Source organism: Aspergillus ibericus (genome assembly GCF_003184845.1).
Source record: "Aspergillus ibericus CBS 121593 unplaced genomic scaffold BO80scaffold_10, whole genome shotgun sequence".
Taxonomy (NCBI): Eukaryota; Fungi; Ascomycota; class Eurotiomycetes; order Eurotiales; family Aspergillaceae; genus Aspergillus; species Aspergillus ibericus.
In genome coordinates, this window is record NW_020292108.1 from 176,738 (window position 1) to 202,109 (window position 25,372).

General features: G+C 52.1%; 13 protein-coding genes across 13 annotated transcripts; 10 read left to right on the forward strand and 3 right to left on the reverse strand.

The window, feature by feature from the left end:
* Positions 1–215: 215 nt before the first annotated feature.
* On the reverse strand, positions 216–2,484 carry BO80DRAFT_14414 (Zn(II)2Cys6 transcription factor). Its single transcript, XM_025713724.1, has 4 exons — positions 2,289–2,484; positions 2,178–2,214; positions 436–2,119; positions 216–387 (listed from the first exon to the last, which is right to left on the reverse strand). The coding sequence occupies exons 1-4, from the start codon at positions 2,372–2,374 to the stop codon at positions 236–238; spliced, it is 1,959 nt and encodes a 652-aa protein (XP_025577481.1). The 5' UTR covers positions 2,375–2,484; the 3' UTR covers positions 216–235.
* Positions 2,485–2,567: 83 nt separating this feature from the next.
* BO80DRAFT_377009 (class II fructose-bisphosphate aldolase) lies at positions 2,568–3,992 on the forward strand. The gene is made up of 4 exons (XM_025716680.1): positions 2,568–2,818; positions 2,866–3,245; positions 3,301–3,424; positions 3,475–3,992. The coding sequence occupies exons 1-4, from the start codon at positions 2,736–2,738 to the stop codon at positions 3,740–3,742; spliced, it is 855 nt and encodes a 284-aa protein (XP_025577482.1). The 5' UTR covers positions 2,568–2,735; the 3' UTR covers positions 3,743–3,992.
* On the reverse strand, positions 3,462–5,029 carry BO80DRAFT_470810 (arabinan endo-1,5-alpha-L-arabinosidase). Its single transcript, XM_025723075.1, has 4 exons — positions 4,759–5,029; positions 4,234–4,710; positions 4,098–4,183; positions 3,462–4,048 (listed from the first exon to the last, which is right to left on the reverse strand). Exons 1-4 carry the CDS (start codon positions 5,023–5,025, stop codon positions 3,913–3,915), a joined length of 966 nt encoding a protein of 321 aa, XP_025577483.1. The 5' UTR covers positions 5,026–5,029; the 3' UTR covers positions 3,462–3,912.
* Positions 5,030–7,083: 2,054 nt separating this feature from the next.
* On the forward strand, positions 7,084–8,528 carry BO80DRAFT_402035 (isopenicillin N synthase family dioxygenase; the record flags this gene model as incomplete). Its single annotated transcript, XM_025717594.1, has 3 exons — positions 7,084–7,647; positions 7,694–7,762; positions 7,812–8,528. The coding sequence occupies exons 1-3, from the start codon at positions 7,333–7,335 to the stop codon at positions 8,526–8,528; spliced, it is 1,101 nt and encodes a 366-aa protein (XP_025577484.1). The 5' UTR covers positions 7,084–7,332.
* Positions 8,529–8,961: 433 nt separating this feature from the next.
* On the forward strand, positions 8,962–10,262 carry BO80DRAFT_423134 (uncharacterized protein). Its single transcript, XM_025718969.1, has 3 exons — positions 8,962–9,196; positions 9,245–9,674; positions 9,726–10,262. The coding sequence occupies exons 2-3, from the start codon at positions 9,249–9,251 to the stop codon at positions 10,020–10,022; spliced, it is 723 nt and encodes a 240-aa protein (XP_025577485.1). The 5' UTR covers positions 8,962–9,196; positions 9,245–9,248; the 3' UTR covers positions 10,023–10,262.
* BO80DRAFT_491924 (DUF1769 domain-containing protein) lies at positions 10,249–11,281 on the reverse strand (the record flags this gene model as incomplete). Its single annotated transcript, XM_025723732.1, has 3 exons — positions 10,249–10,475; positions 10,529–11,044; positions 11,116–11,281. The coding sequence occupies 3 exons, from the start codon at positions 11,279–11,281 to the stop codon at positions 10,249–10,251; spliced, it is 909 nt and encodes a 302-aa protein (XP_025577486.1).
* Positions 11,282–11,609: 328 nt separating this feature from the next.
* On the forward strand, positions 11,610–13,117 carry BO80DRAFT_423135 (short chain dehydrogenase/reductase family protein). The gene is made up of 4 exons (XM_025718970.1): positions 11,610–11,983; positions 12,032–12,242; positions 12,297–12,671; positions 12,734–13,117. The coding sequence occupies exons 1-4, from the start codon at positions 11,886–11,888 to the stop codon at positions 13,046–13,048; spliced, it is 999 nt and encodes a 332-aa protein (XP_025577487.1). The 5' UTR covers positions 11,610–11,885; the 3' UTR covers positions 13,049–13,117.
* Positions 13,118–13,514: 397 nt separating this feature from the next.
* Positions 13,515–15,579, forward strand: BO80DRAFT_402044 (catalase; the record flags this gene model as incomplete). Its single annotated transcript, XM_025717595.1, has 8 exons — positions 13,515–13,798; positions 13,845–13,903; positions 13,951–14,112; positions 14,159–14,283; positions 14,339–14,428; positions 14,476–14,743; positions 14,794–14,989; positions 15,041–15,579. The coding sequence occupies exons 1-8, from the start codon at positions 13,528–13,530 to the stop codon at positions 15,577–15,579; spliced, it is 1,710 nt and encodes a 569-aa protein (XP_025577488.1). The 5' UTR covers positions 13,515–13,527.
* Positions 15,580–16,598: 1,019 nt separating this feature from the next.
* BO80DRAFT_470818 (uncharacterized protein) lies at positions 16,599–17,093 on the forward strand (the record flags this gene model as incomplete). The annotated part of the gene is made up of 1 exon (XM_025723076.1): positions 16,599–17,093. The coding sequence occupies exon 1, from the start codon at positions 16,647–16,649 to the stop codon at positions 17,091–17,093; it is 447 nt and encodes a 148-aa protein (XP_025577489.1). The 5' UTR covers positions 16,599–16,646.
* Positions 17,094–17,898: 805 nt separating this feature from the next.
* On the forward strand, positions 17,899–19,381 carry BO80DRAFT_470820 (uncharacterized protein; the record flags this gene model as incomplete). The annotated part of the gene is made up of 6 exons (XM_025723077.1): positions 17,899–18,101; positions 18,415–18,507; positions 18,566–18,897; positions 18,951–19,012; positions 19,061–19,276; positions 19,324–19,381. Exons 1-6 carry the CDS (start codon positions 18,017–18,019, stop codon positions 19,379–19,381), a joined length of 846 nt encoding a protein of 281 aa, XP_025577490.1. The 5' UTR covers positions 17,899–18,016.
* A 319-nt stretch (positions 19,382–19,700) lies between these two features.
* BO80DRAFT_423136 (ketopantoate reductase family protein) lies at positions 19,701–20,865 on the forward strand. The gene has a single exon (XM_025718971.1). The coding sequence runs from the start codon at positions 19,721–19,723 to the stop codon at positions 20,729–20,731; it is 1,011 nt and encodes a 336-aa protein (XP_025577491.1). The 5' UTR covers positions 19,701–19,720; the 3' UTR covers positions 20,732–20,865.
* Positions 20,866–21,064: 199 nt separating this feature from the next.
* Positions 21,065–21,691, forward strand: BO80DRAFT_423137 (uncharacterized protein). Its single transcript, XM_025718972.1, has one exon. The coding sequence runs from the start codon at positions 21,136–21,138 to the stop codon at positions 21,538–21,540; it is 405 nt and encodes a 134-aa protein (XP_025577492.1). The 5' UTR covers positions 21,065–21,135; the 3' UTR covers positions 21,541–21,691.
* Positions 21,692–22,018: 327 nt separating this feature from the next.
* On the forward strand, positions 22,019–25,154 carry BO80DRAFT_377027 (uncharacterized protein; the record flags this gene model as incomplete). Its single annotated transcript, XM_025716681.1, has 1 exon — positions 22,019–25,154. One exon carries the CDS (start codon positions 22,019–22,021, stop codon positions 24,983–24,985), a length of 2,967 nt encoding a protein of 988 aa, XP_025577493.1. The 3' UTR covers positions 24,986–25,154.
* Between the last annotated feature and the right edge of the window lie 218 nt (positions 25,155–25,372).

Consider the following 25,372-nt stretch of genomic DNA (forward strand, 5'->3'; position numbering starts at 1 on the left):
TATTCGTTACAACATCTAATAAGCAGCCAAAGAGTCCAAGACGGTATCATATTCTCAAATCTGTTTCGTACGTTCGAATACTGGGCTCGTTCAAGGTCGTTGCGCAGCATTGAGGGAATGGGGGTCTGTCACTCCAGGATGCCGGTGCACGTCCAAATCATAGCACAGGTCAAACCCCCCTCATGTGTCAACTAATTCAGAATCTGCGACAACTGTCCCGAGAATGACCCCTACTCTACATGGTGAATCCAGAAAGCCCGTCCTTCTGGTATTCCAATTCGAGGTCATTCCGCAACGAGACTCGAGGCCAACAGACCCGCCGCTCAAAATTATCAAGGAGGTCGAGCAATGCAGCTCGCTCATGAGGGGCGTGAACGCTCATTCCGGCTGCATAAACCATCAGTGACTGTTATGCTAAAGAAAAGAACCTCTTACCCCCAAATATACAATACAGAGACATCAAGCTTGCAGCTATATCATCCTCACTTACGGTTCGGGCAATGCCACAAATTGTGTTCACGGATGCGGTAAGCAGGCTTTGAGCAGCCCGGTAGTCTTGGAACCCGCCAACGGACGGGCGATGCGATATCACCAAGATTCTAGCTAAGCTGTGTATTTGCAAAGCTGCCGCATACGGAGCAGGATGTACCCAGATGGGAGGAAACACATCTGTATGCTGTGGAGTGGGGAGGGGCCTGAACTCCGGTGGCAGATAGTCCTGCCATTCCTGCAGCATGTACAATAGCTCGTTGCCTCTCTCCAGGCGACTCTGTATATCTTTAGATGCTGCCTCTTCGCGGGAAGCATAGTTGACGCATTGTGCAAGCAGGTATGAGGCGAAGCCTGCCAGCTCTGACGGCTCCAGGGTGGAGATGTGGCGTTTCGGTCTCCAAAAGCTGAAGACTCGACGACGTTCTCGCATGGCCACCCATACATCCTGCCGTAGCCACGCCCACCAAATTGCCTGACGTAGTCCTCCACATTCCCCATCATTGTCTTGATATCTCTGGATCCAGAAAACACCTTTGAGATGCCGCTCCCAGTCTCGATTCGATCCATCGACCATTTCATACGTGCTAATCAACAAAGACGTGGATATGATCTCGTGGCTGGATGCATAGCTAGGATACTGCATAGCCTTGTTTAGGTATTGCAGTGTCTCATAGTAGTACTGCACCGCACTGTTGCGATCAACGTCCGGAAAGTCCACCACCTTTCTCCAATAACCACTGTGTTGGATGGCATCAGCGTCATGCCCCTGTCCCTTGTAAGTATGCCAAATTGAAAGATGGCGCGCCGACAGAGCCAGGAGCGCCTTCATCACACCTGTATTCCTCATTGCTAATTGCGGGACCGTGGTCGATATCTGCCGGGTCGGGTCAAAGAAGTCATACCAACCACTCATATTCTTCACGAAATGTTGGAATAATTCGTACTCTTGTCCTGAGAGCTCTATTGGAGTAGGGGTGGACCAAGATGATGGATCGTCGGGAAGGAGCTTTGGCTGGCCATCGGCCGCCGGCGTTATTCGAGTTTCAATTTCAGGATCGCGTTCGAAAGCGGCTGCTTGGAAGCTCTCACACTCTCTGACAGAGTGTGGCTGCAGGTTCGAATTTAATTGGTGGGGGGTTAGCATCCGACGTGCTGAATTCGCATCTTGCTTTGGGGGCGACAAGAGAAAGTTCCGATCCGCGTTCACTGCATCATTAGCCAAAAGCTCAAACCAGCTTAGCGGAGCAAGTCTGGTCGACACTGAAGAGTCTGTAGCTGGGGAAAGGGCAAATTCGTTGACCGGAGTGGTAGAGGATAAGCGGTTATTGTGGTCCGCACCAAAGTCGGGAGTCAGTGTTTGGCTGTTCCGAACGCCTGGAGATGCCGTGACAGATGCTCTATGAGCTGAAGGGCCATCTTCGGGTCCTGGATATCCTTGTTGGCAGGCATCAACCAACACTCGCAAGGGCTCGTGTAGTTGGACCTGTGTGGTTGGCTGTGATAGAGGGGAAGAGTGCGCCGCGATGGGTGTACCACCACCCCCTGCGCTAGGGGTTGCAGAAGGATGATCCGTCCCATAGACACAAGCGCGTTGGCCTTTGGCGCAAGGACCGCATTGCGGGCGAGCCTGTGTCCCAGTCAGCGAAACGCCTTTCTATCAATTTATCTATCTTGAACTGCCGCACCTCATCACATTTGACGTGACGACGCTTGCAAATCAGGCTGCGGAAGTCAGCCTGTAGGCTCAGCAGGAGAAAACTTGGCCCTGGAGAAACTTCGGAAGGTCGGAGACTGACCAGCCAGTGGTAGCCCGCAGTCCACGCCCGCGGGATTTGCGAGGTTTCCGAACGCCACGCGAGGTCGCCTGCGTAACATCCGCCATGCTCCCTCACATCATCGGGAGGGCCGGCAACCCTGTACCTTTGCAGAAGCGGAATGAAGGGCAGGGAAATCGTTAGTCGGGGGATGACAGGTCGCTACGAGGCCTGAAATTGGCGTCCGTTCAGGAGTGGAGCAAGCGAGAAAAGCCGAAAACCACTCACTGCCGATGTGCCTTTCTGATTCGGCAATGGAACCCACCGGTCCTCCTCGAGACGAGGCCGCATGCGGGGATCGAACCATCCGATGAAACCCTGTCTGGAGATGATGATATCCGTGGGATGGGGAAATCAACACGGAGGAGATATAGAACACACTATAATCCCAAAGTGTAAGGATAGAGAGAAGGCATCTCGCACAAAACAATGGCTTGGCGCAAAAACAACACAACCGTCCAGATTCTGGAAGCAGCGGAAAGAGGGCAGTACGGGGTCTTGGCGGCAATAGTGTGAGACTCTCGGCAGGCCGCAACCCCACCACGCTGACAAACACCAGATACAATGTCGAGCATATCACCGCTTTTGTCAGGGCGGCGGAGAATCGAAGGTCACCTCTGATCATACAGCTCTTCCCGTCGTCGCTCGACCAGACACCGTCCCTCGTCTATGCGGCATCCGCAGCAGCAAAGAACGCGTCGGTCCCGATATCAATCCATCTCGACCATGCGCAGAATTTCGATCAGATCAAGCATGTCGCCTCCAAGCTGCCATTCGACTCGATTATGATTGACATGAGTCATTATGAAAGGGAGGAGAATCTAGGGAAAACGGAGACACTGCGAGAGTTCTGTCACGCGCGTGGGATCGCGGTAGAAGCCGAAACCGGGCGCATCGAAGGCGGGGAAGACGGTATCATGGGCACGGAGGATCTGGAGGGTATGAGACAGCTACTTAGGAAAAAAAGAAAATCAGCATCTGACAACTTCAATAGGGATTCTCACGAATGCAGAGGATGTGGAACAGTTTATCAGTGCTGGGGTTGATTGTCTCGCCCCGAGTGTGGGCAATTTGCACGGTGACTATGGACCGCAAGGACCACAACTCGATATGGATCGGTGAGATGACAGATCATGTGAAATGATTGTTTTGTCACTCACTCTCATAGGCTGCGTCAAATTTATCAAGCGCTGGCTGGACGCGCCCGGCTGGTGCTGCACGGGACGAATGACTTTCCACCAGAGCTGTGTCGCGCCTGTATCGCAGCCGGTGTGACCAAATTCAATGTCAATAAACTGGTTCTAGACCCGTGGCATGAGTATCTCCGAGCGAATGTGCATAAACCCCTGACCCAACTGATGACTGAGGGGATCGATGTTCTCACCCAAGCGATGGAGGGGTGGATGGATGTGATGGGGAGCAGCGGCAAGGCTTGAGCGAGGAATACAGACCTCGGCCTCAGGCAGCATACGAACCCGGGATCGCCCAGGTGAACAGTCAACATTGACTGGAAAGAGTCTTAGCTGCAGTATATACATGTTGACTGGTTCCTACGGAGTACATATGTACAAGTCGCAACAGTCACCACCCCCCTCCACTGACGCTCCTATACCACGGGCCACCCACTGGAAAAGTCGATAGTGTTCCATCCAAACTGAGCCTCGTCATCGGCATACCCGATCGTGGTGTTCATGTAGTGGTAGTAGAGAATGGGGCCAAGGTCCTCATCATCATAGACACCCCTAGAGTCAGTTAGCCACCATAAGGCCACACTGTGCCTGATCCACTTACTGTCCACCAGGCCCATAGACCGTTCCATGGCTTTCAAGGACCATCGTGCCGCCGCCGTCAGTGCAAGCCGTACCATCAGCATCAACCTATCCGAGTCAGTGCCAATTCCACCCTCGCAAAATTGGGGAAATCTTACAAAGTCGCCCGTGGGTGAAGTCGAGCGGCAGACCTTGATGTGGTACTCTTCCCCAGCAGCGGGCATGGATGAGGTATATCCACAGCAAATACCGGCCGAATAAAACAAGTAGTAGTAGTCCCCATACTTGTACATGAACGAGCCCTCCTCCGCATGGGTTCCTGACGGATCATACGCAAGGTTGTAGGAGGACGAGGCGGCCTTGGTAGGATCCGAATCCATGGGAACTTGATAGAGATCATCCCAGAATGACCCAAAGTTTATGTAATAGGTGCCATCGGCATAGATCAGGTTAGGGTCGATGGCGTTGTATATCTTGGCAGAAGAAGACGCAATGCCAGTCGAGCCATGATCAGTCCATGTGCCATATTCCATGGTCTCTGATGTCGCAAGTCCAATGGCTGAATCTTGGGATCCGAAAGTTGAAACCGCATAGTACACGTAATAGAGGCCGTCCACGTAGGAGACATCAGGGGCCTGGACTATTAGTCAGATCAATAAGCAACAAGTATGGGGGCTACCTACCCAGAGATCATCATTGCCTTCCAGATCGATCGACGATCCGTCTGGCAGCATAGACCCAACACTGGTCCATGGACCCTCAATGGACGATGCAGAAACGTAGGAGATCTTGTCTCCCGTGGAGAAACGAAACCAAGTACCATCAGACTCCCTTCGAATCAACCCGGGATCATGCGTGGTGCAAACACCCGAACAAGCTCCGGGATCAGCATAGCCATGCACCAGGCTGGCTAGCAGAGGAACCGACACGACGGGTAGTAGCTGATACATGGTGATTGAGCCCTTCGAGGTAATTTGTGGATGCTTTCCAGAAGCGTCCAGCTGCGAGAACTTATATACATCAGGTCAGGTAAATATGAAGACCACCGGAAATATCCTATTTCCATTCGTGGACAAAGGGGACTTGTTTTCCGCCGCTCCGGAGCTGCCTCCGTGCTATTTTGGTCGTTTCATGGCGGCCTGAGTGTGGAGTTGGAAACAGCAATATTCCGGAGGCACCACCGGGTGTAGCCGTTCAGCCCTATGCTAAGAATTGGCAGATCGGCATTGTAATAGGTACTGTACACACATCTACAGCAGGTACATGGACACGTTGTAGAGCACACACTATTAGATGATAGTCTCCAGTGTATGTATGCAACCGTAATATAACTGAGAGAGACATGATGTCAGTGACAGGGATAGAATGGGCCCGATCCTGCAGCATTTGACTGGCATCGTTGGCATGCTCCGGGACACGCCATGGAGATGTATTGCCACGACATCATTCTACGTCTCAATATGCGGCGGGAGTAATTTCCGATCCTGGACATTCCCTGGTGGTATGTAATTTATAGTCTTTAGGTAGGCAAGTGTGAAGAATCCTCTTGACACGGTGGATAGGGCAGCCAGGATTCGCACCCGGCAGGAAAATAAGCTTATTTCTTTCGGTAGAGCAATGTGTCTATCTTGAAGATCTAAGGTGGGTAGCCACTTTCCAGGACAGCCACCAATTTACGTGGAAGCGCGGTTCCGGAACTTTCCTTGTTCGATAACATGGAAGTCCTGGATGCCGCTATATCAGCAATATCTGAGAGCTTGTGAAAGTTGTTGATATGATTTCTGGAACCGATGGGACCGCCCTCGTCTAGTACCGGGTGGATGAGTTGGGGGCTGTAAGCGAAAGGGACAAAGCGTGGAACAGATTGACGAACCGAAATGCTATATCATGCCATCTGTGACACTGCAGTATTATTTCGAGTAAGAATTGTCGTAGAACGATTAAAAAATGCTGTCTAGTGATTAGATGAGTTATTTCGGAGTATTCCTACGACATTCAGGTCGAATGTGAACGTTTTCCTCCACCATGCATGCTTTGGCTGCCTCCCATCAGCTCTGTCCATATCCCGCCCGTGGCTCGATCGGAGGGACAAAAGCTCCCAAGGAGCTGCCTATTATATGGAATTGCAGGTCGGATGCAATGACGGGAACTTTGACAGGGGTTGCACCAATTATTGCCGTAGGTCAGCCCTGTCATCCAGCGCATCACAGACACCGTCGGAAATTGAAGCAAGATTAGCATCATACAGCAGGATGCTGTAAGTACTGCAGCGCTGTGCAGCATCTCGCAACCTGCGCAATGCCATATCGGTACTATGCGCACGTTCATTTTCCGAAGCCCACGCACATTGGGCCTGCATGACCGGGGAAATGCGGGGCAGGATCCACAACCCTGCAAACCACATGCATTAATGGATTGAATATCCCGTACGGAATTCCGCAGACAGAGGATCATATGCCTTTTGATCGGGAGTCAGCATCTCAGGAAGTGATCTACATTCAATCCAGCCCTGAGTGGCTATCCCGCCGGGATCAGCATTGCTTCACTCTTCACGCACCTCGCATGTCGGCAGTATGCCAGGACGTGTGCGGCCAATGTCACGCCAAGTTCTGACCTCGTATCCAGGTGGAGAGACCTTAGCAGCCGAGAAGAATAGAGTGATCGAAAACCCATTCCAGGCAGGGCCAGAACGTGTGACGTGTGACATGCGGTCAACCTTCTTGGAGTCAGGCAACCTGTCCGTTTATGGTAATAATCCGGGGTGCAGGAGGAAAGTTTATTGCTGCCTTCTGTACGGGTTATGCCGGAGACGCCTTCAGCCTATGTTTTTGTAGCCGGAAGCTCCACGGTTTTATCCCTGAGAGACATAATTCAGTGTCTTTAAGCGTCTTGAATTGTTTGAATTAACTGGTATGCCTCATCATGTACTAGATATCAGGAACTACCGGCTCTAAAGCACTATTATGTCTGGAGTGCTACTTCCTACCACTATATATATCTCGAGGACTGCTGAGTGTTTCTGTAACTTATTGTGCAAGTACCACAAACACTTACTGTATCAACAGACATTCTTCCAAAAACGAGATGGCAATTTGAAGAAAACTTCCATCAAGGGAGCATCCAAGTAGACCTGATATCTATATGCTGAACCATAAGGTGTCAGCGGGCGGGTGAATGGCGCAAGCCCGCTCCACCGCCTCGGATAAAACCACCCCGCGTCGACCGGCACCTCATCACCAATACTCCGCACCTTCATCATGAGTTCCGATCCAGCTTCGTTCACCTCCATCCCCATATTAGACTACTCTCAGGCCTCCTCTCCGGACACCAAGCCGACGTTTCTCTCCGACCTGCGAAATGCTCTGGTCAATGTGGGCTTCTTTTACCTGGTCAATGCCCCGATCGCGGCCCGGGTGCGCGACGAGTTGATCGATAAGACCTTTCGCCTTTTCGATCTGCCCCTGGAGAAAAAGGTAGAAATCGAAATGGTCAACAGTAAACACTTCCTGGGATACTCCCGACTCGGAGCGGAGACCACAGCCCGTCAGACCGATTATCGGGAGCAGTTCGATGTGCGTCGCCAACCTCGGCAAGAATCGCGAAAGCTGACCCAGGCAGTTTGCAACAGAGTTGCCCCCTCCGGCCCCGGATGCACCTCTATATCGCAATATCAGGGGGCCAAACCAGGTGTGATTTGCATGTTACCGTGGCTATGTCGCGAAATATTGACAAAAAGCAGTGGCCCGATGAAACCGCCATCCCGGGCTTCCGTCACGCCGTGGAGGCATACCTGACCGAGATGAGCCCGGTTGCCGAGGCATTCAAGATACTTATTGCAGAAGCTCTGGATCTTCCCCCGACCGCGCTGCAGCAATTCTTCGAGAACCCAACGCAACAGAAGTTAAAGTTGATCAAGTACCCGCCTCCCGCGACGCCATCCGAGGCCCAGGGCGTGGGAGCCCACAAGGATTCCGAATTTTTGACATTCCTGCTGCAGGCGACGCCCCATACAGGACTCGAGGTACAGAACAAAGCGGGCGAGTGGATATCCGCTCCTCCAATGCAAGACTCGTTAGTTGTAAATATTGGTCGTGCGCTCGAGGCCATCACGGGCGGGGTGTGCACGGCCACTACTCACCGCGTTAGTTTGGCCGCGGAGAAATTCGTGGATGCGCAGGGTCGGGCGCTCGGACCCCGGTTTTCGATCCCCGTGTTCCAAGGGATGAGTCTGGATCTGTCGGCGGAGAATATCTCGCTGGAAATCCCGGCCCATATCAGGGGTCTAATCAAAGATGCAAAAGTGAGGTCGGATGCAGAGGTCACATTTAATCGCATGTTCCGAGGGAATGTTGGAGAGGGCACCCTTGTGCACCGGGTCATGAGCCATCAAGATGTCGGGCGGCGGTGGTATCCGGAATTGTTGGATTGGGCCTTGGGAGAGTATGAGAAGTAAATGCCTCGAAAATGAAATGTCTCAGTTGCAATCAGCCTGGTAAGGCTGGCCAGGCGCCCGTTGTGCCGACGACCCGAGTGTGGGGGTAAGAGCGTGTCAGCAGACGGTTTGTGTCACCGCGCGTGATGCCCGATGCTGCACACATAAGGCTGTTCTATCAGATCTCCCCCAATCAGGGCTTGGATCATCCGTATTAAACTGGAAGGTTAAATGTAATCCCCTAGTAATCCAAGGGTCCCGTATTTCCCTGGCGCTACCACCTGGCCCTGGCTGACCGACCAATCACAACGTTGGCGTTGCTACTGTTCCACAGCCTTGTTCCATCCAGGAACAACAATGAACAGGGGTGGGATTGCCCTACAAATATAAACCATCTCCTGCCCCTGACCTCGAAATGGTGACCGGTTTTGCCCCTTCATCAGAATCATGGCACCACGTGGCAGCGACTTCCACTCCAGCTACTGGTCATCGGCTGGCTCTACCTGTAGCCAGAATGACGCCTTCGCTTCCGATATATCGAAGATAGACATCGCATTTCGCGGCTTCTATTTTCTCGTATTTTGCGGATTGTCCAGTATTGCTGTCCGGCGCTTTCTGACCAGCAAAACAAAGCGCACCACATTCAGGCGATGGCTCCTGTTCGGTGTCTCTATCTATTTCATGATAATGTAAGCCTCCACTGTCTTACGACAAGGCGAATTTCACTAACCGCTCAGTGCAATGGCCATATCCATTGTCATGACGACTCTCTCAGAATGTGGAATCGTTTCTCAGACAATTTTTTATCGCACCACCATCTCGGTCGATTGGCTTGATAGCTTGGGAGAGTACGCTCTCTTCGCGATAATCCTGCTTCCAATCTGCCGACGTCTTCACCAGCAAGCCAGGAATGCCAACAAATTGATCCTCGTTACTCACTCGATATGTCTTACACTGCTGGGAATTCTTCTCATCGCCGCCGTGGCTCTCGAGACTACGATCTTGAACGGACTTTACGGCTCTGACCCGGATTACACCGTCTATAGCCTGCTGAACCCTGAACGAGGCCTTCGCACCGCATTGTATGCTTTCGAAGTGGTTGCGATGCTGATAGCATCAGCTAGCATGATTATGGCCTTGCGCCAAGCACCGCATCTACGAAAGGGGGTAGGTTTATATTTCCATGTGTTGGTCATGGCCTATTCTAACATCATCTAGACACTAGGATCGCTTCTCGCAGTCCTCATCATCTGTTGCCTCGGATTACCTCTGACCAGTCTAGCTGGCTATGTCGACTCTACCTATCGGGTTATCAGGACCCAGAGCGAGGTGGACTATATGTACCGTTCGCAGGAGGCTCGGCTATTCATTGCATCCCTTTTCTACTCCGGTGCATTTCTGAGTGCGCTGTCGCTGGCTGGGTCTCCCCAGCTGAAAGATGATCCGTACAAGTGGGGTCCACGGGTCTCATTGCAAGAGCCTGTGTATGCGCCGTATCCGATACGGCAGGGATAGACTACTTGTTCGTTGCATTTGATGGCCATGTCAATCATGGGATAAGTTGTAGACATGTATATGGGATAACACTGTGCTACTGCGATACTAATACATTAATATCTATTCCGACAGATCAAACCCATCAATCAACATCGATCAAGGATCATATAGAACTCCGAACTGATTCCTTTGATGTCTCTATATTGTGCAAAGAAGGGCGATGCTGCAATGATCCTCCCACCATTTAATCCACGTCATCTACCTCCCCATCCCTTTTTCCCTCCTCACCATCCTCGTCATCCTCTCCCTCCCCATCTTCTCCATCCGCCCCCTCCAAAGCAACCGTAAAACAAACCACCAAATAAACCTCCCCCGTCCCCCGGTCCTTCAAAACATACCTAAGAACATTATTCTTCTCGCTCACATACTTCCCAATATGAAAGCTAATCCCGGGAATTTGAATAGCAAATTCTGCTAACCCATCAGTATTCTCCAGCCCTTACATAAGGAAAAGTAACACATACCATTGAAATCCAAATACCCATTCCCAAAATCCGCCGCATATGTCCTCCCCTCCTCAAACACAAACCTCTTTCTCTTCGCCTCGTCCAAAAAATACGATTTCCTCGATGCCGCACTATCCGGCACCCCACACCCCTTTCGCACCTCCCCACCGGACCCAGTCCCCCCCTCCAGAACTATCAAATCATCATCCACCTGCCCATCATCACTCTCATCTTTCACCCCCCCAACCGAAAACTGATTCCACGACGCCAGTCCCGGACTATATAAATACGGTTTATCCGCATACGCATCCCCATCGAGAGACGGATCGAGCATCGATTTCACAATCTTCAACGCGGTGTTGAACCCAGGGGGCAGGTACGAGCGAATCGGGTGATCGAAGTCATTGCCGAAGAGGAGGTCGTTGCCGTTGATGTTGTGTGTTGGGGTGAATGTGAAGGTCAGGGAGTAGAGGTTTGTGCTGAATGTGGGATGGGTGAAGTAGGGGGAGGTTTGGGGGGAGGAGGTTGGGTAGCCTGGTTGTGTTTTGTTAGTTGGGTGGAGGTGATGGTGGTGATGGAGGGGTTTGGGTGAGGGGTATGCGTGCCTGTGTAGTCTTTGATACGGACCCAGAGGTTGGTGGAGAGGTGGTCGCTTTGGAGATGCACAGGGGAGGGACTGTTTACGGTGACGGTTTGGTGGGTTTCTGGCGCGTAGGATGTCCCCGCGGTGACTTTTAGGCGGTGGTTTGGGGGAGGGGCGCGGGAGAACATGGTGGGTTGGGGTGTATTGTAGTGATGAAATTATATGCAAAGAGTTCTAAGTGAGTCGGAGTTTTGATTGATATCAGAGAGTCCAAGTCTGACTGTTGTCCGATAGTGATACTCGATGTCCGAGCCCTACGGAATCTGGATGACCTTCGGGGAGCCGTGGGTTACCACCGGTGACGTAGGAGATCCCAGATTCCTGAGTTAAAATTAGATGTGACATAAAGTTATCCACGAAGAACAAATTAGTCAGCAGAATCCGGTGCCTTGTTATGCAGCAGCATAAACGCTACCATAGACCCGCGGTGATCATCCGACCCTCAACCAATTTGAAGCCGTCGCAAGATAACAGCTGCAGCGGCTAAAATGAAGCGTAGCTCATTAATTATACCTCAGAGTGACCTCTCTCCTATGTACTGAGGTTGTGACACCATAGGCTTGTCCCTGTTTGGCAGCTCCCCTCAGCCATGGCACCGGTGACACTATCCTGATATCATACTTACGCCGCAAAGTCAATTAGCTCGCTCCGCAACCTTATTAACCTCGACCCAACCTCACTCCTGATCGACACTGTACCTACCAGACATACCAAATAATTTTCTGCAACAACATGCAATCAGTTCTGCAACCCGTCCTCGGACCCCATAAGGAGATCCACGATCTCACCGGTCGCGTCGCCCTCATCACCGGCGGTGCGCTGGGTATAGGGTACTATTTTCCCTTGCCGGAGAAGCGGTCCTAGCTAATGAAACATAGGTATGAGATCGCTCGCGCATTCGTCCTCAACGGCGCCAAAGTCTACATGACCAACCGCAAAGAAGAGCAAGGCCAAGCTGCGATCGAACAAATCAAGAAGGAAGCGGGCGAGAAGGCGCAGATAGAATGGTTCCCCTGTGATATGGGTAACTTGAAGCAGATCAAGGAGGTGTTTGAAGATTTTACGAAGAAGGAAGAGAGATTGGATCTGGTTCGTCTCCTTCAGTCGAATAATAGCGGGAAAATGCTAATAAGGTGGTGTTAGTTGATCCTCTCAGCCGGAATCAACGCAAACCAATACGGCGAGACACACGACCAGATCGATCGCCATTTCGAAGTCAACTGGCTGGGCCAGTTCTATGTCGTGAACTTGGTCTACCCGCTGCTACGAAAGACATCCAAGTTGCCGGATACCCCGGCGCCGCGGATCGTGTTTGAGACGTCCGAGCAGCATCGCATGGCGCCGAAGAATGTGCATTTTGCGACTCTGGAAGAGATCAACAACCCGGAAGTCGGCAACCTGGAGCTCTACGGACGGACTAAGTTGGCTATTATTCTGGGTGTGAAGTACGGCTTGTTGGATCGGGTGATCAAGCCGAACAAGGATGATATCTATGCACTTTCGGTGCATCCTGGCGCGGTAAGTCCATTGTCGTGTCTGGTGGGACTACATTGGGGACAGTCCAGCTAACGATATTGTAGGTAAACACGGCAATGCAGCAGCAGTGGAAGGATGCGTATCCAGGTCTTCTGGGCAAGCTTCTGACGACCGTGATGCTGGCCGCTGGACGGACAGTCGAGCATGGATCATTCAGCGCACTCTATGCGGCAACCAGTCCGGAAATTGAAGAGAAAGGCTGGAATGGCTACTACTTCAACGACCCTGCAAAGCCCGGAAAAGAGTCTGCTCAGGCCTCGGACCCTTCATTAGGCGCTGCCCTGTGGGAGCTCAGCCATAGGATCATCAGAGAGAAGGTGGGCGAGGATGCTATTGTTGACTGGAATGCCAGTGCATAAGGCAATGTATTTAGTCTGTATACCGAGTAATTAGCGATTGAATCATATTTTGTCATGGACTGTTGTCGAGGACGTCAGGGATACGTATAGTATCGGGCTGTTGAGACCGGGCTCTAGAATGTAGCAGAGAGTTTGGTTTGATGGACGCATCCGTGGAACCACTAAAAGCCATAGTGACCTGCCTTAGCCTTTCTTGAAACGTCCAATATCTAAATGAGCTGAATCCGGGGATCCAATGATCATGCTTGATCACAATGACGATTATATACCGGCCAGTTTGATTGGCCGATCTATCTTCAACTGTGGCATGACATCGACCATCCAAGTTTCAAGTGGGATGCGTTGCTGTGGCTTCCGTCCTGAGCCAGAGTCCAATTGCGACTCCATCAGATGGTATAAGTTCGGCGTAGTTGGGATTGACACCCCTGCCCACCACCTTAGCCTCATGCATTCAATCAGAGTGTAACACACCAGCAACAATGACGGACCCCATTTCTTCACAGCTGTCTTCGCTTTTCCAGGGCGCCAATGAGGGCCCGGCCAGGACAGCAGCTAAAATAACAGGCGTACAGAGCGCTGGCAAGCGAGCAGATGACGGTCCTTACTTCACCAACAACGAAGCCATTCCCTTCCCCGACCCCGCACACAGCAAGACCGTGGGCGGCATTCCCGTGATATCCGACCCTTTCCTTCTCCAGAAGCAACAGACATTCAACCGCTCCAAGAATCTGGAGCGAATGGTTCATCCTTGTTAGAATACCATTTCCCACTCCTAAAGATTGCTAATAAAATGTAGGCGGTAGCGGGGCATTTGGATATTTTGAGACCACCAAGGATGTCTCCTCCCTTAGCAAAGTAAGTACTTTGTTAGTGAATAGACCACAGGAAGTCTAACCACCCAGGCAAATTTTCTGCGATCTACCGGTATCAAAACTCCTGTCTTCGTACGATTCTCAACCGTTACTCTGGGTCGCGAGTTCCCAGATCTGGCGAGGAACCCTCGCGGTTTCGCGATTAAGTTCTACACGGGTGAAGGAAATTATGACATTGTCGGATTAAACTTCGTAAGATGCCTCTTACTTGTTGGTGAAGGAAGCTAATGCAGAAAAGCCGGTCTTCTTCTGTCGTGACCCAATTCAAGGCCCAGATGTCATTCGTTCTCAGTACCGCAATCCTCAGAATTTCTTGCTCGATCATACTGCTCTGTTTGACCTCCTTGGGAATACTCCAGAGGGGTATGTCGATTCACTTCTTCTGATGGTGTAGACTTGTGGAGGCTGACTGCTACAGCAATCACGCTGGCATGATGTTCTTCTCGGACCATGGCACACCAATGGGCTGGAGAAACAACCACGGATATGGCTGCCATACCTTCCGATGGTAGGTTAGCCTAGTCGCACGGAAGATAGCTCGACTGACATAGACAGGGTCAACACCAACGGCGAATTCGTCTACATCAAGTACCATTTCATCGCCAACCACGGCCAGAAACAGTTCAACGCAGACGAAGCCTTGAAGTATGGTGGTGAAGACCCCGACTGGTCGAAGCGTGACCTATGGCAGGCCATTGAGAAAGGCGAGGAAATCACCTGGACTACTAACGTCCAGATCATGAAGCCGGAGGAAGCCGATCCAGTGAAGCTGGGGTTCGATCCATTTGACGTGACCAAAGTCTGGCCGAAGGACCAGTTTCCGGTTTGTTATCAACCATCCACCTCAGATTGGGTCCAGCTAACTGGTACCAGTTGCATGAATTCGGCAGATTGGTGTTGAACAAGAATCCGGAGAACTTCCACCGCGACGTGGAACAAGCTGCCTTCTCGCCTGGAAGCATGGTCCCCGGCATTGAAGACAGTCCGGATCCGCTCTTGCAATTCCGCATGTTCTTCTATCGCGACGCGCAGTACCACCGCATCGGGGTCAACTTGCATCAGGTACCGGGTAAGCGGACCTAGCCAATATTCCCATCGGATCCAATACTAACGTGAATAGTCAACTGCCCATTCATGGCATCCTCATACTCGAGTCTAAACTTCGACGGCCAAATGCGCGTCGACGCCAACCACGCCATGAACCCGCAGTATGTACCAAACAGCTTCGTGCACAAGTTTCGTCCCGACACCGCCGAAGCACCATACCAAGTATCCGACAATATTGTCGGTCGCAAGTCGCACTACTACCACGAAGGCAAACCTTCCGAGTACGATCAACCGCGGGTTCTGTATCGCCGTGTGATGGACGACAAGGCTCGGCGTCATCTACACGACAACACAGCACGGCTGCTGAAATTGGTGGATAATATCGATGTGCAGATCAAGTATCTTGCACAAGTGTACTGCATTGCACCTGAGTATGCGAAAGGAGTGTATGATCAGCTGCCCCCGGAGCAGAGGAAAAAGTTTGGTTTTGCCGATGTGGAGAGGCGGGCGATGGGCGCTGAGAAGGAAGGTAAGGAGCCTAAGTTCCTGCCTAGTCTTCAGTCGGATAAGTTGGTGGGTATGTGTCCTGCTATGTCGGTTTATAATGTGTGATGTCTTGGCCGGTTACTTGGTTTCGTTCTGAAGTACTAGGTTGTCAGTAATTGCACAGTTGAATCAACCTGAGTTTATGGTCTCCCCGAAGTAAGCAGTCCTACTGTTGTCTGGACTATTCCTGTACTACATTGAGATGGGTGATGGTGACTCGATGCGTGTCATCACCCCGCACTAGCAGTTGCGACACAAGGTAGGTCAAATAGGCAAACACCAGTAGCATGAGCTCCCAACGCACAAAGAAGGTTGTTGCACCGAAGTACAGATGCGTCAGATTACCTAAATTTAGCGACTTTCTTTCGAGCCTATATACTTCTGTACAAGGTGCTTACCTGTTTTGTCACTGTCATCGGGACCATCCGGCGCTTAGTATCCAGCGATGCTATGGACTAGACGCCTACACACAATGCCCATTCCCGGGTAGGAGGCACGACACCTACTATTGATTGTCTATTTTCAGATTTTGAGTCAATTGCAACTTCCCATGTGGAACACTATTTGTCCAAGGAAACATGGTAAAATGGCAGCCATCGGTCAATTGGTACATCTGTCAGCTTAGCAAAGAACGGTCACTGTTTACTATTTCCCATTCCTTGGACTTGCGTTGTGATCGAAAGGTTGTCAGCATATGCTCGAATTATGACTTTGACTCGATAGGTTGCGCACGAGAATTGTAAGGCAAGTCTATCCTATCCCTCCCATGGATAGACCTGCTGTTGATACAAAATCGGCACAGCATATCAGTATGACCTGGGCGACAATATACACTCAGCAACTGCAAGGCCACCACTGGACCTATGTCTTGAGGCCAGTATGCTACCGGTCATCTCAATGCAGCTTGACTCACAACGTGTCGGACACCCAAAATAGTGAACAGAAATAACACCATTCCTCAGGTTGCCCACTTTCATCGAACCTCGAATGTAAGCATATATAAAGACCGCACTCGGCCCCAGTCAACTCCAACCCGCACCTTCACAAGATCACCCCCTAGCTCCACATCTTCATACAAATCTAAAAGCCATCAAACACCCTTCCCCAATCGCACAAACACCACCACCGCAACCATGCACCTCACCCAAATCCTCGCCATTCTAGGCGCCACCCTCACCGCCGCCCAATCCGACGAACAACAACGCACTCAGCTCCACATCGGCACCATCGAAGGCTGCGGAACCAACATGCGCGGTCCCAACTGGTTCGTCTGGTTCGACAACCAATCTCCCTGCTCCGGCATTGATCTCGGCCTCGTCAACTCCTACACCGACTACGGACTATGCGATGTGACTGCCCAGATCCCAGGCCAGCCGCAAGTCACCTTCGAAGGCTGCGCCAGACGACCCGATATTATGAGTCACGCTGGGCCCCCTGCTGTGGCAATGCTGCAGAACGGACCTGTTTTGGCGTGCAGGGCTGTTAATGAGGAGAATTTTGTGTGTCCGTCGCCTTGTGATAGTAATGCGATGGTTACGGTGACGAGGAACTATATTTGTGCTGAGATGGGGGGTCAGTGAGTGTTTGGTGGAGGAGGGGCTGGGTTGTGGTCTATATATGGTTGCTAGCTTACGGGGATAGCTGGATGGCCATGTTCAAAGTCATGTCACTCGTCGGTTCCCTCTGTCTTCTACCAATTATGGTCATGCTTGTGAAGGCTGATTGCACAAGTCTTGGTCCCTGACTCGGTTATTGGAGGGTTGAGCTTTCTGTCGCTAGGGTTGGATTGTCTAAGTCTGCGAGATTGATTACTATTATGGTAGATCTCCACAATGCGAAGCAGTTTGAGGTTTCGGGAGTCTTGTAATGCTTTCTTGTGAATTAAGTCCGTCTCATTAGGTGTAGAGTGGTAACATCTTTAACAGCATGACCTCTTACCATGTAGATAACGCCCGAGTGTCGCGCTATGACTTGGCTTCGAGGATCTCTTGCAAAAGGCACATTATCGATAATAGAGCACTGGAAGTCCTGTTGAATGGCCTATAGCAGTGGCCGACAAATAGTACCGAAAGCGCCCGGAAAATCAGGCAACCGACATCAACAACAACAATCAACCGAACGACTCCTGCGACCCCGAAGCGACCGAGCAATGGTAACCCGAGCCACCGGGAACTTAAACCTCTTTTGCCGTTTCATATACTCGCGATAAAGCGACCCCAGCACCCAACAAAGCGGTTCATAACAAATGATCGGAAGATAATCATCATTAAAGGGCGGCCGAGTCATCTGATCATACAAGATATTCCAAGGCGGCAGCATCAAGGTAAAGGAAGCCACATCGTCCGCGTGTTTCTCGATAATCGCAAAGGCAGCCTTGGGCTTTATCCGGCTGTGCAGTTGACCGCATTTGCTCAGCTCAGTGAGGAGCTGATCCGCCCGGGAAATTTGAGCTGCTTTCGAGTCGTTCGTTCTGGATACCCGGTATTTCAGCTCCTCTCCGCCTATGCCCTCGAGAACCTTTCGCTTGGGCTTCTGTAAAGTTCCATTCGTGGGGATCCTCGGGTCGACCGATGCTGCGGAGGAATTTGGTGAGAGACTTGTATTGTTTGTATGGATCGTGCACACACAGAGTCCAGGAGCTGGGGTTCATTTTGGATTGGATGGTTGCCCAGAGGCTGTGGCTTTCGGTCAGGGCCATTCCTTGGGAGGATGTGATGATTCTGTTTTGAAATATAGCGTTAGCAGCTTTCAGCGAGAGATTGAAACAAAGCAGTGATGCGAACTTGATACTCTTATGTGAAGGTGTTCAATGACTTGAGTGCCATAGGCCGAGGTGCCTGCTGAGAATAGAAGCCAGGAGGGCATATGTTTCTTTACCTGTGAGTCAGCAATGAGGTATAGCTGTCGTAAGAAACTGCCGTACCATTCCCCCGGTCATCACCGAGGCATACACCCCCAAGGGCACCTACTCGGAATTTGGTGGTGTGAAGACTTGTAAGTGAACCCTACCGAAGTGCTGTTGACATGTCAATGTAGCTCACCTATGCGCAAGACATCGCCGGGCCGACCAACGCCAGCATTGGCATTATTGATGTTTATGACATCTTCGGTATCTCCAGCCAGACCCTCCAAGGAGCCGACCTGCTCGCTGCCCGCCTCAATTCAGTTGTGTTGGTCCCGGACTTCTTCAACGGTGGGGGTGCTGCAGCTGAGTGGTTTCCCCCGGACACGGAAGAGAAGAACAAGAAGCTGTGGGGTTTTATTAACACTCACGCATCCATCCCGGAAAAGGTCGAGATCCTGAAGAAAGTCATTGCCGAATCTACGCCCCGGTTCTCATCGGTGAAGGGCTGGGCTGGCTTTGGTTTGTGTTGGGGTGGAAAGGCATGCGCGACTCTTGCTTTTGTTAGCCATTAGGCAGTGTTGACACTTCACAGGTTACCGTTCAAATCTCGGGCCTCGACTCCCCCTTCCTAGCATCTGCGCAGGTTCACCCCGGGTAGGATTCGTGCAATGGCTTTTCAGAGATCGCTGCTGATATCGATAGGTTGATGGATGTCGAGGAGGCCCGGAAGCTCACCATTCCGCATATCGTCCTCGCATCCAAGGATGAACCGGTCGACGCCGTCAAGGCGTACTCGGAGATTATTGCCAGCAATGGCATTGGCGGACACGTTGAGACCTACACTACCATGTGGCATGGCTGGATGGGTGCCCGTGCCAACCTCACAGTGGAGGAGGGCTCGGCAGAGTATAAACGGGAGTAAGTACTGTCGATTTTGGGAGAAGCTTCAACTAAACATGGTACAGATACAATCAGCTAGCTGATTTCTTTGAGAAGCATCTCAAGTCTGAAGCGAAGATCTAGCGCAAAATCCACACGTCGCTAGGTGATAACGAGAGGAGGGTTCGCTTTTGAAGAGGGCGGGTTTTCTCAGAACGTTGTGGTGCAGAAATATATCTTGCCTCCGCACACAACTGTATATTGTTGCCAATGCCTGGACATAAAGTCAGACTATACGACTTCATCGTCGAATATGACCGTAGACTCCTCGTAATGCCTTTCAAGTTCCAACAGGTCAATTGACTCTCTTCTATCCGGCAAAAAGCACCCCCGCGATGCCGCCCGATCGCCCCACGTGGATTAGGCGAAGCCGCCAACCGCTCCGACGCTCCCAACATTCGGATGTCAACCCCTCCTGCCATCATGACATCCCCCTCCCCTTCCTCCTCCCCCGCCATTCTGGTCTTCGGAGTCGGCAGCGTCGGTGCCATCTACTTGCACCAACTCCAACGCGCCGGCTGTACCGTTACGGCCGTTTGCCGCTCCAACTACGACGTCGTCGCTCACACGGGCTTCACCCTGCGTAGCCCCCGCTTCGGCACCGTCACCTACCGCCCCGACCACACCGTCCGCTCCGTCCTTGACTGTCCTCCAAACATCGAATACGACTATGTTCTCGTTACAACCAAGGTGTTTCCGGGGAGAATTCCCTCCTTAGCAGACCAACTGCGACCGGTACTCGAAAACCGCCCGAATACGGCGATCGTCCTGGCGCAGAACGGCATCGACATCGAGAAGGATATTGCGGACGCGTTTCCCTCCAACCCCATCATCAGCGGAGTGGTCTATCTGCCCACCGTTCAGACGGAGGCAGGGGTGATTGATCACGCGGAGCCACTAGATCTCTTGGAGCTGGGGACATATCCGGCGCAGGCTCCGGAGAGTCACAAACACAAGGCGGAGAGGTTTGTAGATTTGATGATCCAGGGCGGTGGAGATGCGGTGCTGTATGAGGATATACAGGAGGCAAGGTGGGCGAAGCTGATCCTCAATGCGGCTTGGAATCCGATCTGTGCATTATCATTGTGCACGGATGGTGGGTTTTTGTTGACATCGGAGCCGTTTGCCCATGACCTGGCCTGGGGCATTATGATGGAGATTGTGGCATTGGCGAGGGTGGTGGGTATCGCAGGAGTGGATGAGGAGGCGGCGAAGAAGAGGTTATCCCTGGCGGAAAGACGGGCCCGAGAGGGAACTGGCAGGGAGATGAGTATGCTGCAGGATGTGCGCATGGGGAGGCCATTTGAGGTCGAGGCTATTGTAGGCAATGCGGTGCGGCTGGGCAGGAGATACGGGGTGCTCATGCCCCGCTTGGAGACGGTTTATGCGCTGGCCAAGGGGAGGCTCGATGCCTTGATGGGGGCTGGCTCGTAGAGTGCACGTTTCTTGGTATTGGACATAGACAGTAGAGTTGGTCAAATGATGCACACCCTGCACCCCAAGGTTAGATTTCAGGAACATACCTTGTTTATCTCGTTGAATCAGATCAAATGAAACTACTAGTGGCCAGTGAATTTTCGGACCCTGACCTATGATTTGTGGTGTTGCATGCAGGGGGTTCACATTACCGTTGTCTGGTTGGCCTACCGATCCGTGTGTGAATGCAGGCCACTGCAAGGCTGAAAGACCGTGCTACTGCCGGTAACTGCAAGGCTGTGATTGACAACGCATTGACGTAGACTCTCATCACCTTTATATTGCGGACACCATCACCTCAACCACCGCGCAACCTACTCATACCGCTCAACCTCCCTCCCATCTACGTTATCTACCAAACAATGTCCTACCCCGTCTACACCACCGAAGAAATCGGCGAGCGGAACCACATCGCCATCTACATCGAGACCGTCCCGGACGCTGCCCCGCAGGCCATCCGCGGTCGCCTCTACCATGTTGTCGGCACCATTCTGATGGGCATGACTTATGCGCCCCGCGACACTCCCGATCCTGAAACCATTCCGGGCCATGTGCCAGGCTCGAAGAAGAAAATCGCGACCATTGCTAAAGATGATTTGATCCGATTTGAGCAGGAGTGCTGTGAGGTCGTGCCGCCGCCTACAGCCCAGGTGACCATTAGTGGGAAACGCTTGGATCCGTCGAAGCCGTTGTATCGCTGTGGTGGGTGGATCGAGGATGTGAAGAAGATGGCATTTGAGAAGGGGATTTTCAAAGACGAGAAGTAGAGCAGGCTGTGGTTGTATGTGACGCGTTATTAATGGAAAGCTACTTCATACTATATGGGGTTGTGTACGGCAAAGTATACAGCAAAGTTGACGCCCGATTCACGCCTGCCAATGATGCAAAGGGAACGGACAAACTGTCCGGGGATCCTCACGTGCCTTCTAGTCTGATATCCTTGGTCTTGGCAAGGGGGGCATTCCTATCCTTCCATCCATTCCCTCAGTTTCAAGGCCATTAGATCAAACGCGGGTCTCCAAATATTTACTGGTTGTCAGAGATAGGTTCCATCCTTGATGGTGCTCGATTTCCAGCGATGAGAGACAAACTTTCCGGATGACGTTGTCTCGAGCCCCGTGTCCCCAGAGTTCCAGGGCTCCCCATGGCCCAATTTTGGCGTGGAGCTGACCATGAGCCTCCCCTAGAGTCTCTTCCTTCCACCCGACAGGCAATACTAGCTGCAACTATTACGAAACTCCAACAATGACAAACCGACGGGGATCCTCTATCGATCTGCCGGGAGGCGATGCGTCGGAACGGCCTCGAATCGCCTTGCCTGCTTGGCTGAACCATTTCAATCTACGCGATCTGAAGGTGCTTTTTCGTTGTTGGACTGCAACATGGGTTGCAACGATATTGATTTTCATCGGCCCCGCACTGCAGCAAATCGGCATCGCCACTTTCTTCGGCGCTCTGGTGCTCTACATTGCACCCCCGGCGGGAATTCTGTTTCTATACCTACTTGCAGCTTTGTCGCTTCTCGCTGGGATGTGTCTGGGCTGGGCTTGGGGTCTGCTTACTATGAAGGCGGCTCTGGCTGCTCGCCCAGCCCCTCAAACCCAGGCTCGTCTCCGGCAATTGCAGCAGGAGGTGGTGACTGAGGTCCAACGGTCCGGTCAAAGCTCTGCCACCGTGACACAGCAGCTCATACATGATGGATTCATGCTCGATGCTCGAGTCACGGTCGTCTTCTATGTCATGATCTGTGTCTTCATCTACGCCGTGTCGCGTCTCCGGGCCACAAACAACAAATTTGCATTAGCCCAGATCTTCAGCATCATCATTTCGGACCTTTTCCTGCTCTTTGGTCCATCATTGCCGTCATTCACCGCACTTCTGCCCAGAGTGTTAGTCGCGCCCGGCGCCATTGGTGTTGGACTGGGTACGATCTGCTGTCTCCTGTTCTTTCCGCAATCCACATCCTACGCCGTCTTCTCGAAGATGGAAGAGGTCCTCCGTTTCGGTCAGATATCTCTAAAATATACTGAATCACTGCTCAACTACAAAGACCTAAACCTGGAACAACTTCTTGAGACAAGGGGTAAGTCCATTGGAGCCGCCAAGGCCCTCGAGCCGCTGTTAGCGTTTCTCCCTCTGAACTTCTCTAGGGGTCGTTGGAATGCCGCCGATGTCGAACGTCTACAGGAGCCTTTACGAAAAACACTCATGGCAGAGCTGTCGTTGTTAGACTATCATATAGCTCGGATACATGGCGACCAGAACATGCAACGGCTTTCGCCAACTAGGGCACCTACTGCTGATACTAATCTGGCGGAAAAGAGAGACCGTGCCATTGGTCGCCATCAACTGCAGCAAAGTGCCCAGCTGATGGATGCCTTCCAGAGTGCTGAGGAAACCGCTATCCGTGCGCGCACGCTGGATGCACTGAGGCAGTCAACCATCCCAATCCTACAGGCGTGCTCGGCGGCAATTGATACGATCGTCGATACCATCAGCACCCTGAACTCTCAGCGTTGGGTTTGTGAACCCTCATTTATACAGATATACGACCAGCTTGTCCGAGCCCAAGTCTCGGGGCAGACGCTCTGGAGAATTCGATTCTCTAGTCTCACCCCTACTACAGAAGCATTGATCAACAACCATGCAGAGATGTTCGATGATTATGGGGAATGTAAGAGTGGAGACGGGAGAGGTGCGCATGCGTTGCGTGGGATGATCATAGGTATGGTGATTGAAGAGCGCATTTTGGCGGTGGCCGACGCAACGCAGACCCTGATAGATGACATCGCGTGGCTGCTTTCCCATCGGTCTGAAACCCGTATTTGGATCCCTTCTCGGCTGCAATATGCCTTGACTTGGTTCTGGAGTAGCAACACTCCTACTCCAATGTCATATGCTGAGAACAACACTGTGGTAGACCCAGAGGTTCTCGAAGAACAAACCCGAGAAGCGGGTCGTCGCCTGCGGATCAGTCGGGGATACGGGACACCGCAGCGCTGCCGTACCACCCGTACATTGATGTCCATCTATAAATGGCTCTTTAACCCTGCCGGCATGTATGCGCTGCGCATGGTGGTGGTGACTATCGCCACATCAATCCCTTCTGCACTTCCCCACACCGCCGGATTCTACTACCGGGAGAAAGGAATCTGGGGGGTTATCACTGCGCAAACCACCCTCTTGGTCTACACGGCCGACTTTACTGTTTCTTTGGTATCTCGTGCGGTCGGTACAGTGGTAGGTGGTGTGCTGGGAATGGTGGCTTGGTATATCGGCTCCGGACATGGCCCGGGCAATCCGTACGGATTGGGAGCCATCACAGCGGCCATGACAGTGGTGCTGATGTGGTGGAGGATCTTCCTGCCACCAGCACTGGCCCTGGCTGCCATCATGAGTGGTGCTACATTCGTTCTAGTCATCGGCTTCAGTTATGATGATGCCAATGCGCAGCAATATGGCCTTCCCGGTCGCGGAGACACGGCTTTCTGGAAACGTCTGGTTACTGTCCTCTTAGGTTTTTTTGCGGCTACAGTCGTTCAGCTCTTTCCAAGACCACCCTCTGCGACGCGCCATGTCTGCCAGACGCTCTCCAATGCCGTTCGCACATTATCGGATCACTATGCTCTGATATTGTCACATTGGGCCAGGGCTGACCCTGACCACCCCGTCGGCACTGTAGCCGAGAGGATCACCCTGGAAATGGCTGAAACACTCCTATCTCTTGAGGCGCCGATTGGGCTTCTCCGATGGGAAATGAGCTTTGGCCCGTTTCATCGTAAAACACTTGATCGGACACGGACATTGTTAGGCGACATGAATCAGGCGCTAGGCCGTCTGCTCACTCTGTCGGCGACGCTGCCGCTGGAGTTCCAGGAGCGGCTGATAAGAACAGTGGGACTCACGGACGACTATACAGTTGGAGACGTCATGGCCATACTGGGGGTGATCGAACAGGCACTAATGGGTGGAGCTGCGCTGCCGGAACGGTTACCCACGCCGTTGGTCAAGCGGTGCTACGAGACATGGAAGCAGCAGCATCAAACCGTCAATCTGAGCAGGATAACGGTGCGTAATAAAAGCTACCGCGAATACTGTGTTGCGATTACCTCGTACCTCAAGTTTTTGTCGACCATTGACGAATTGGTTCTGGTGCTGAAGGCGGCCCTCGGGGAATCCCACATTGTCGATCGTGGGGAGACAGTTGTATGAGTGGAGGACTGGAACAGCATCCCAGGTCTACTCAGACGCGATAGTGACAAACATGAACAACTTCTGGGCTGCAACGTATGCCCCTACAGGGGGAGTGGAGCTATCACCGTCGGCGCTTATCGAAGGATCGGAATGACTCACATGTAGCCGTCTGCCAAGCCACTACTGCCGAGCAATGAGTGTGTGATAACGATCCTTCCACTATCAAATACTGGATTTGGGGCGGTTGTGCTCGGGGTCCGCTTCTCTCCATGTGAGTGAAAGACAAGCAACCAACGACTTGCATTGAGGGTCTGATCGAAGTCTTGACCACACCGGGGCCACTCTCTTGCGGGGCTGGTGACACCCGAGTTTCAGCCTTTCAGGCATGCCTGCCCGTTTCCCGAG

What these genes read in the sequence shown, in the direction of transcription:
- BO80DRAFT_377009 (XM_025716680.1), top strand. Translation starts at nt 2,736, where the DNA reads ATGGCTTGGCGCAAAAACAACACAACCGTCCAGATTCTGGAAGCAGCG. An exon ending in GGGCACGGAGGATCTGGAGG is followed by an intron (nt 3,246 to 3,300) that starts GTATGAGACAGC and finishes CAACTTCAATAG; the next exon opens with GGATTCTCACGAATGCAGAG. An exon ending in CCACAACTCGATATGGATCG is followed by an intron (nt 3,425 to 3,474) that starts GTGAGATGACAG and finishes TCACTCTCATAG; the next exon opens with GCTGCGTCAAATTTATCAAG.
- BO80DRAFT_423137 (XM_025718972.1), top strand. Translation starts at nt 21,136, where the DNA reads ATGTCCTACCCCGTCTACACCACCGAAGAAATCGGCGAGCGGAACCAC.
- BO80DRAFT_423135 (XM_025718970.1), top strand. Translation starts at nt 11,886, where the DNA reads ATGCAATCAGTTCTGCAACCCGTCCTCGGACCCCATAAGGAGATCCAC. An exon ending in AGGAAGAGAGATTGGATCTG is followed by an intron (nt 12,243 to 12,296) that starts GTTCGTCTCCTT and finishes AGGTGGTGTTAG; the next exon opens with TTGATCCTCTCAGCCGGAAT. An exon ending in TTTCGGTGCATCCTGGCGCG is followed by an intron (nt 12,672 to 12,733) that starts GTAAGTCCATTG and finishes ACGATATTGTAG; the next exon opens with GTAAACACGGCAATGCAGCA.
- BO80DRAFT_470810 (XM_025723075.1), bottom strand. Translation starts at nt 5,025, where the DNA reads ATGTATCAGCTACTACCCGTCGTGTCGGTTCCTCTGCTAGCCAGCCTG. An exon ending in CTTCACCCACGGGCGACTTT is followed by an intron (nt 4,184 to 4,233) that starts GTAAGATTTCCC and finishes TGACTCGGATAG; the next exon opens with GTTGATGCTGATGGTACGGC. An exon ending in GTCTATGGGCCTGGTGGACA is followed by an intron (nt 4,049 to 4,097) that starts GTAAGTGGATCA and finishes AACTGACTCTAG; the next exon opens with GGGTGTCTATGATGATGAGG.
- BO80DRAFT_423136 (XM_025718971.1), top strand. Translation starts at nt 19,721, where the DNA reads ATGACATCCCCCTCCCCTTCCTCCTCCCCCGCCATTCTGGTCTTCGGA.
- BO80DRAFT_14414 (XM_025713724.1), bottom strand. Translation starts at nt 2,374, where the DNA reads ATGGCGGATGTTACGCAGGCGACCTCGCGTGGCGTTCGGAAACCTCGC. An exon ending in CTGCGGGCTACCACTGGCTG is followed by an intron (nt 2,215 to 2,288) that starts GTCAGTCTCCGA and finishes TGACTTCCGCAG; the next exon opens with CCTGATTTGCAAGCGTCGTC. An exon ending in TCTGTATTGTATATTTGGGG is followed by an intron (nt 388 to 435) that starts GTAAGAGGTTCT and finishes TGGTTTATGCAG; the next exon opens with CCGGAATGAGCGTTCACGCC.
- BO80DRAFT_423134 (XM_025718969.1), top strand. Translation starts at nt 9,249, where the DNA reads ATGGCCATATCCATTGTCATGACGACTCTCTCAGAATGTGGAATCGTT. An exon ending in CACCGCATCTACGAAAGGGG is followed by an intron (nt 9,675 to 9,725) that starts GTAGGTTTATAT and finishes AACATCATCTAG; the next exon opens with ACACTAGGATCGCTTCTCGC.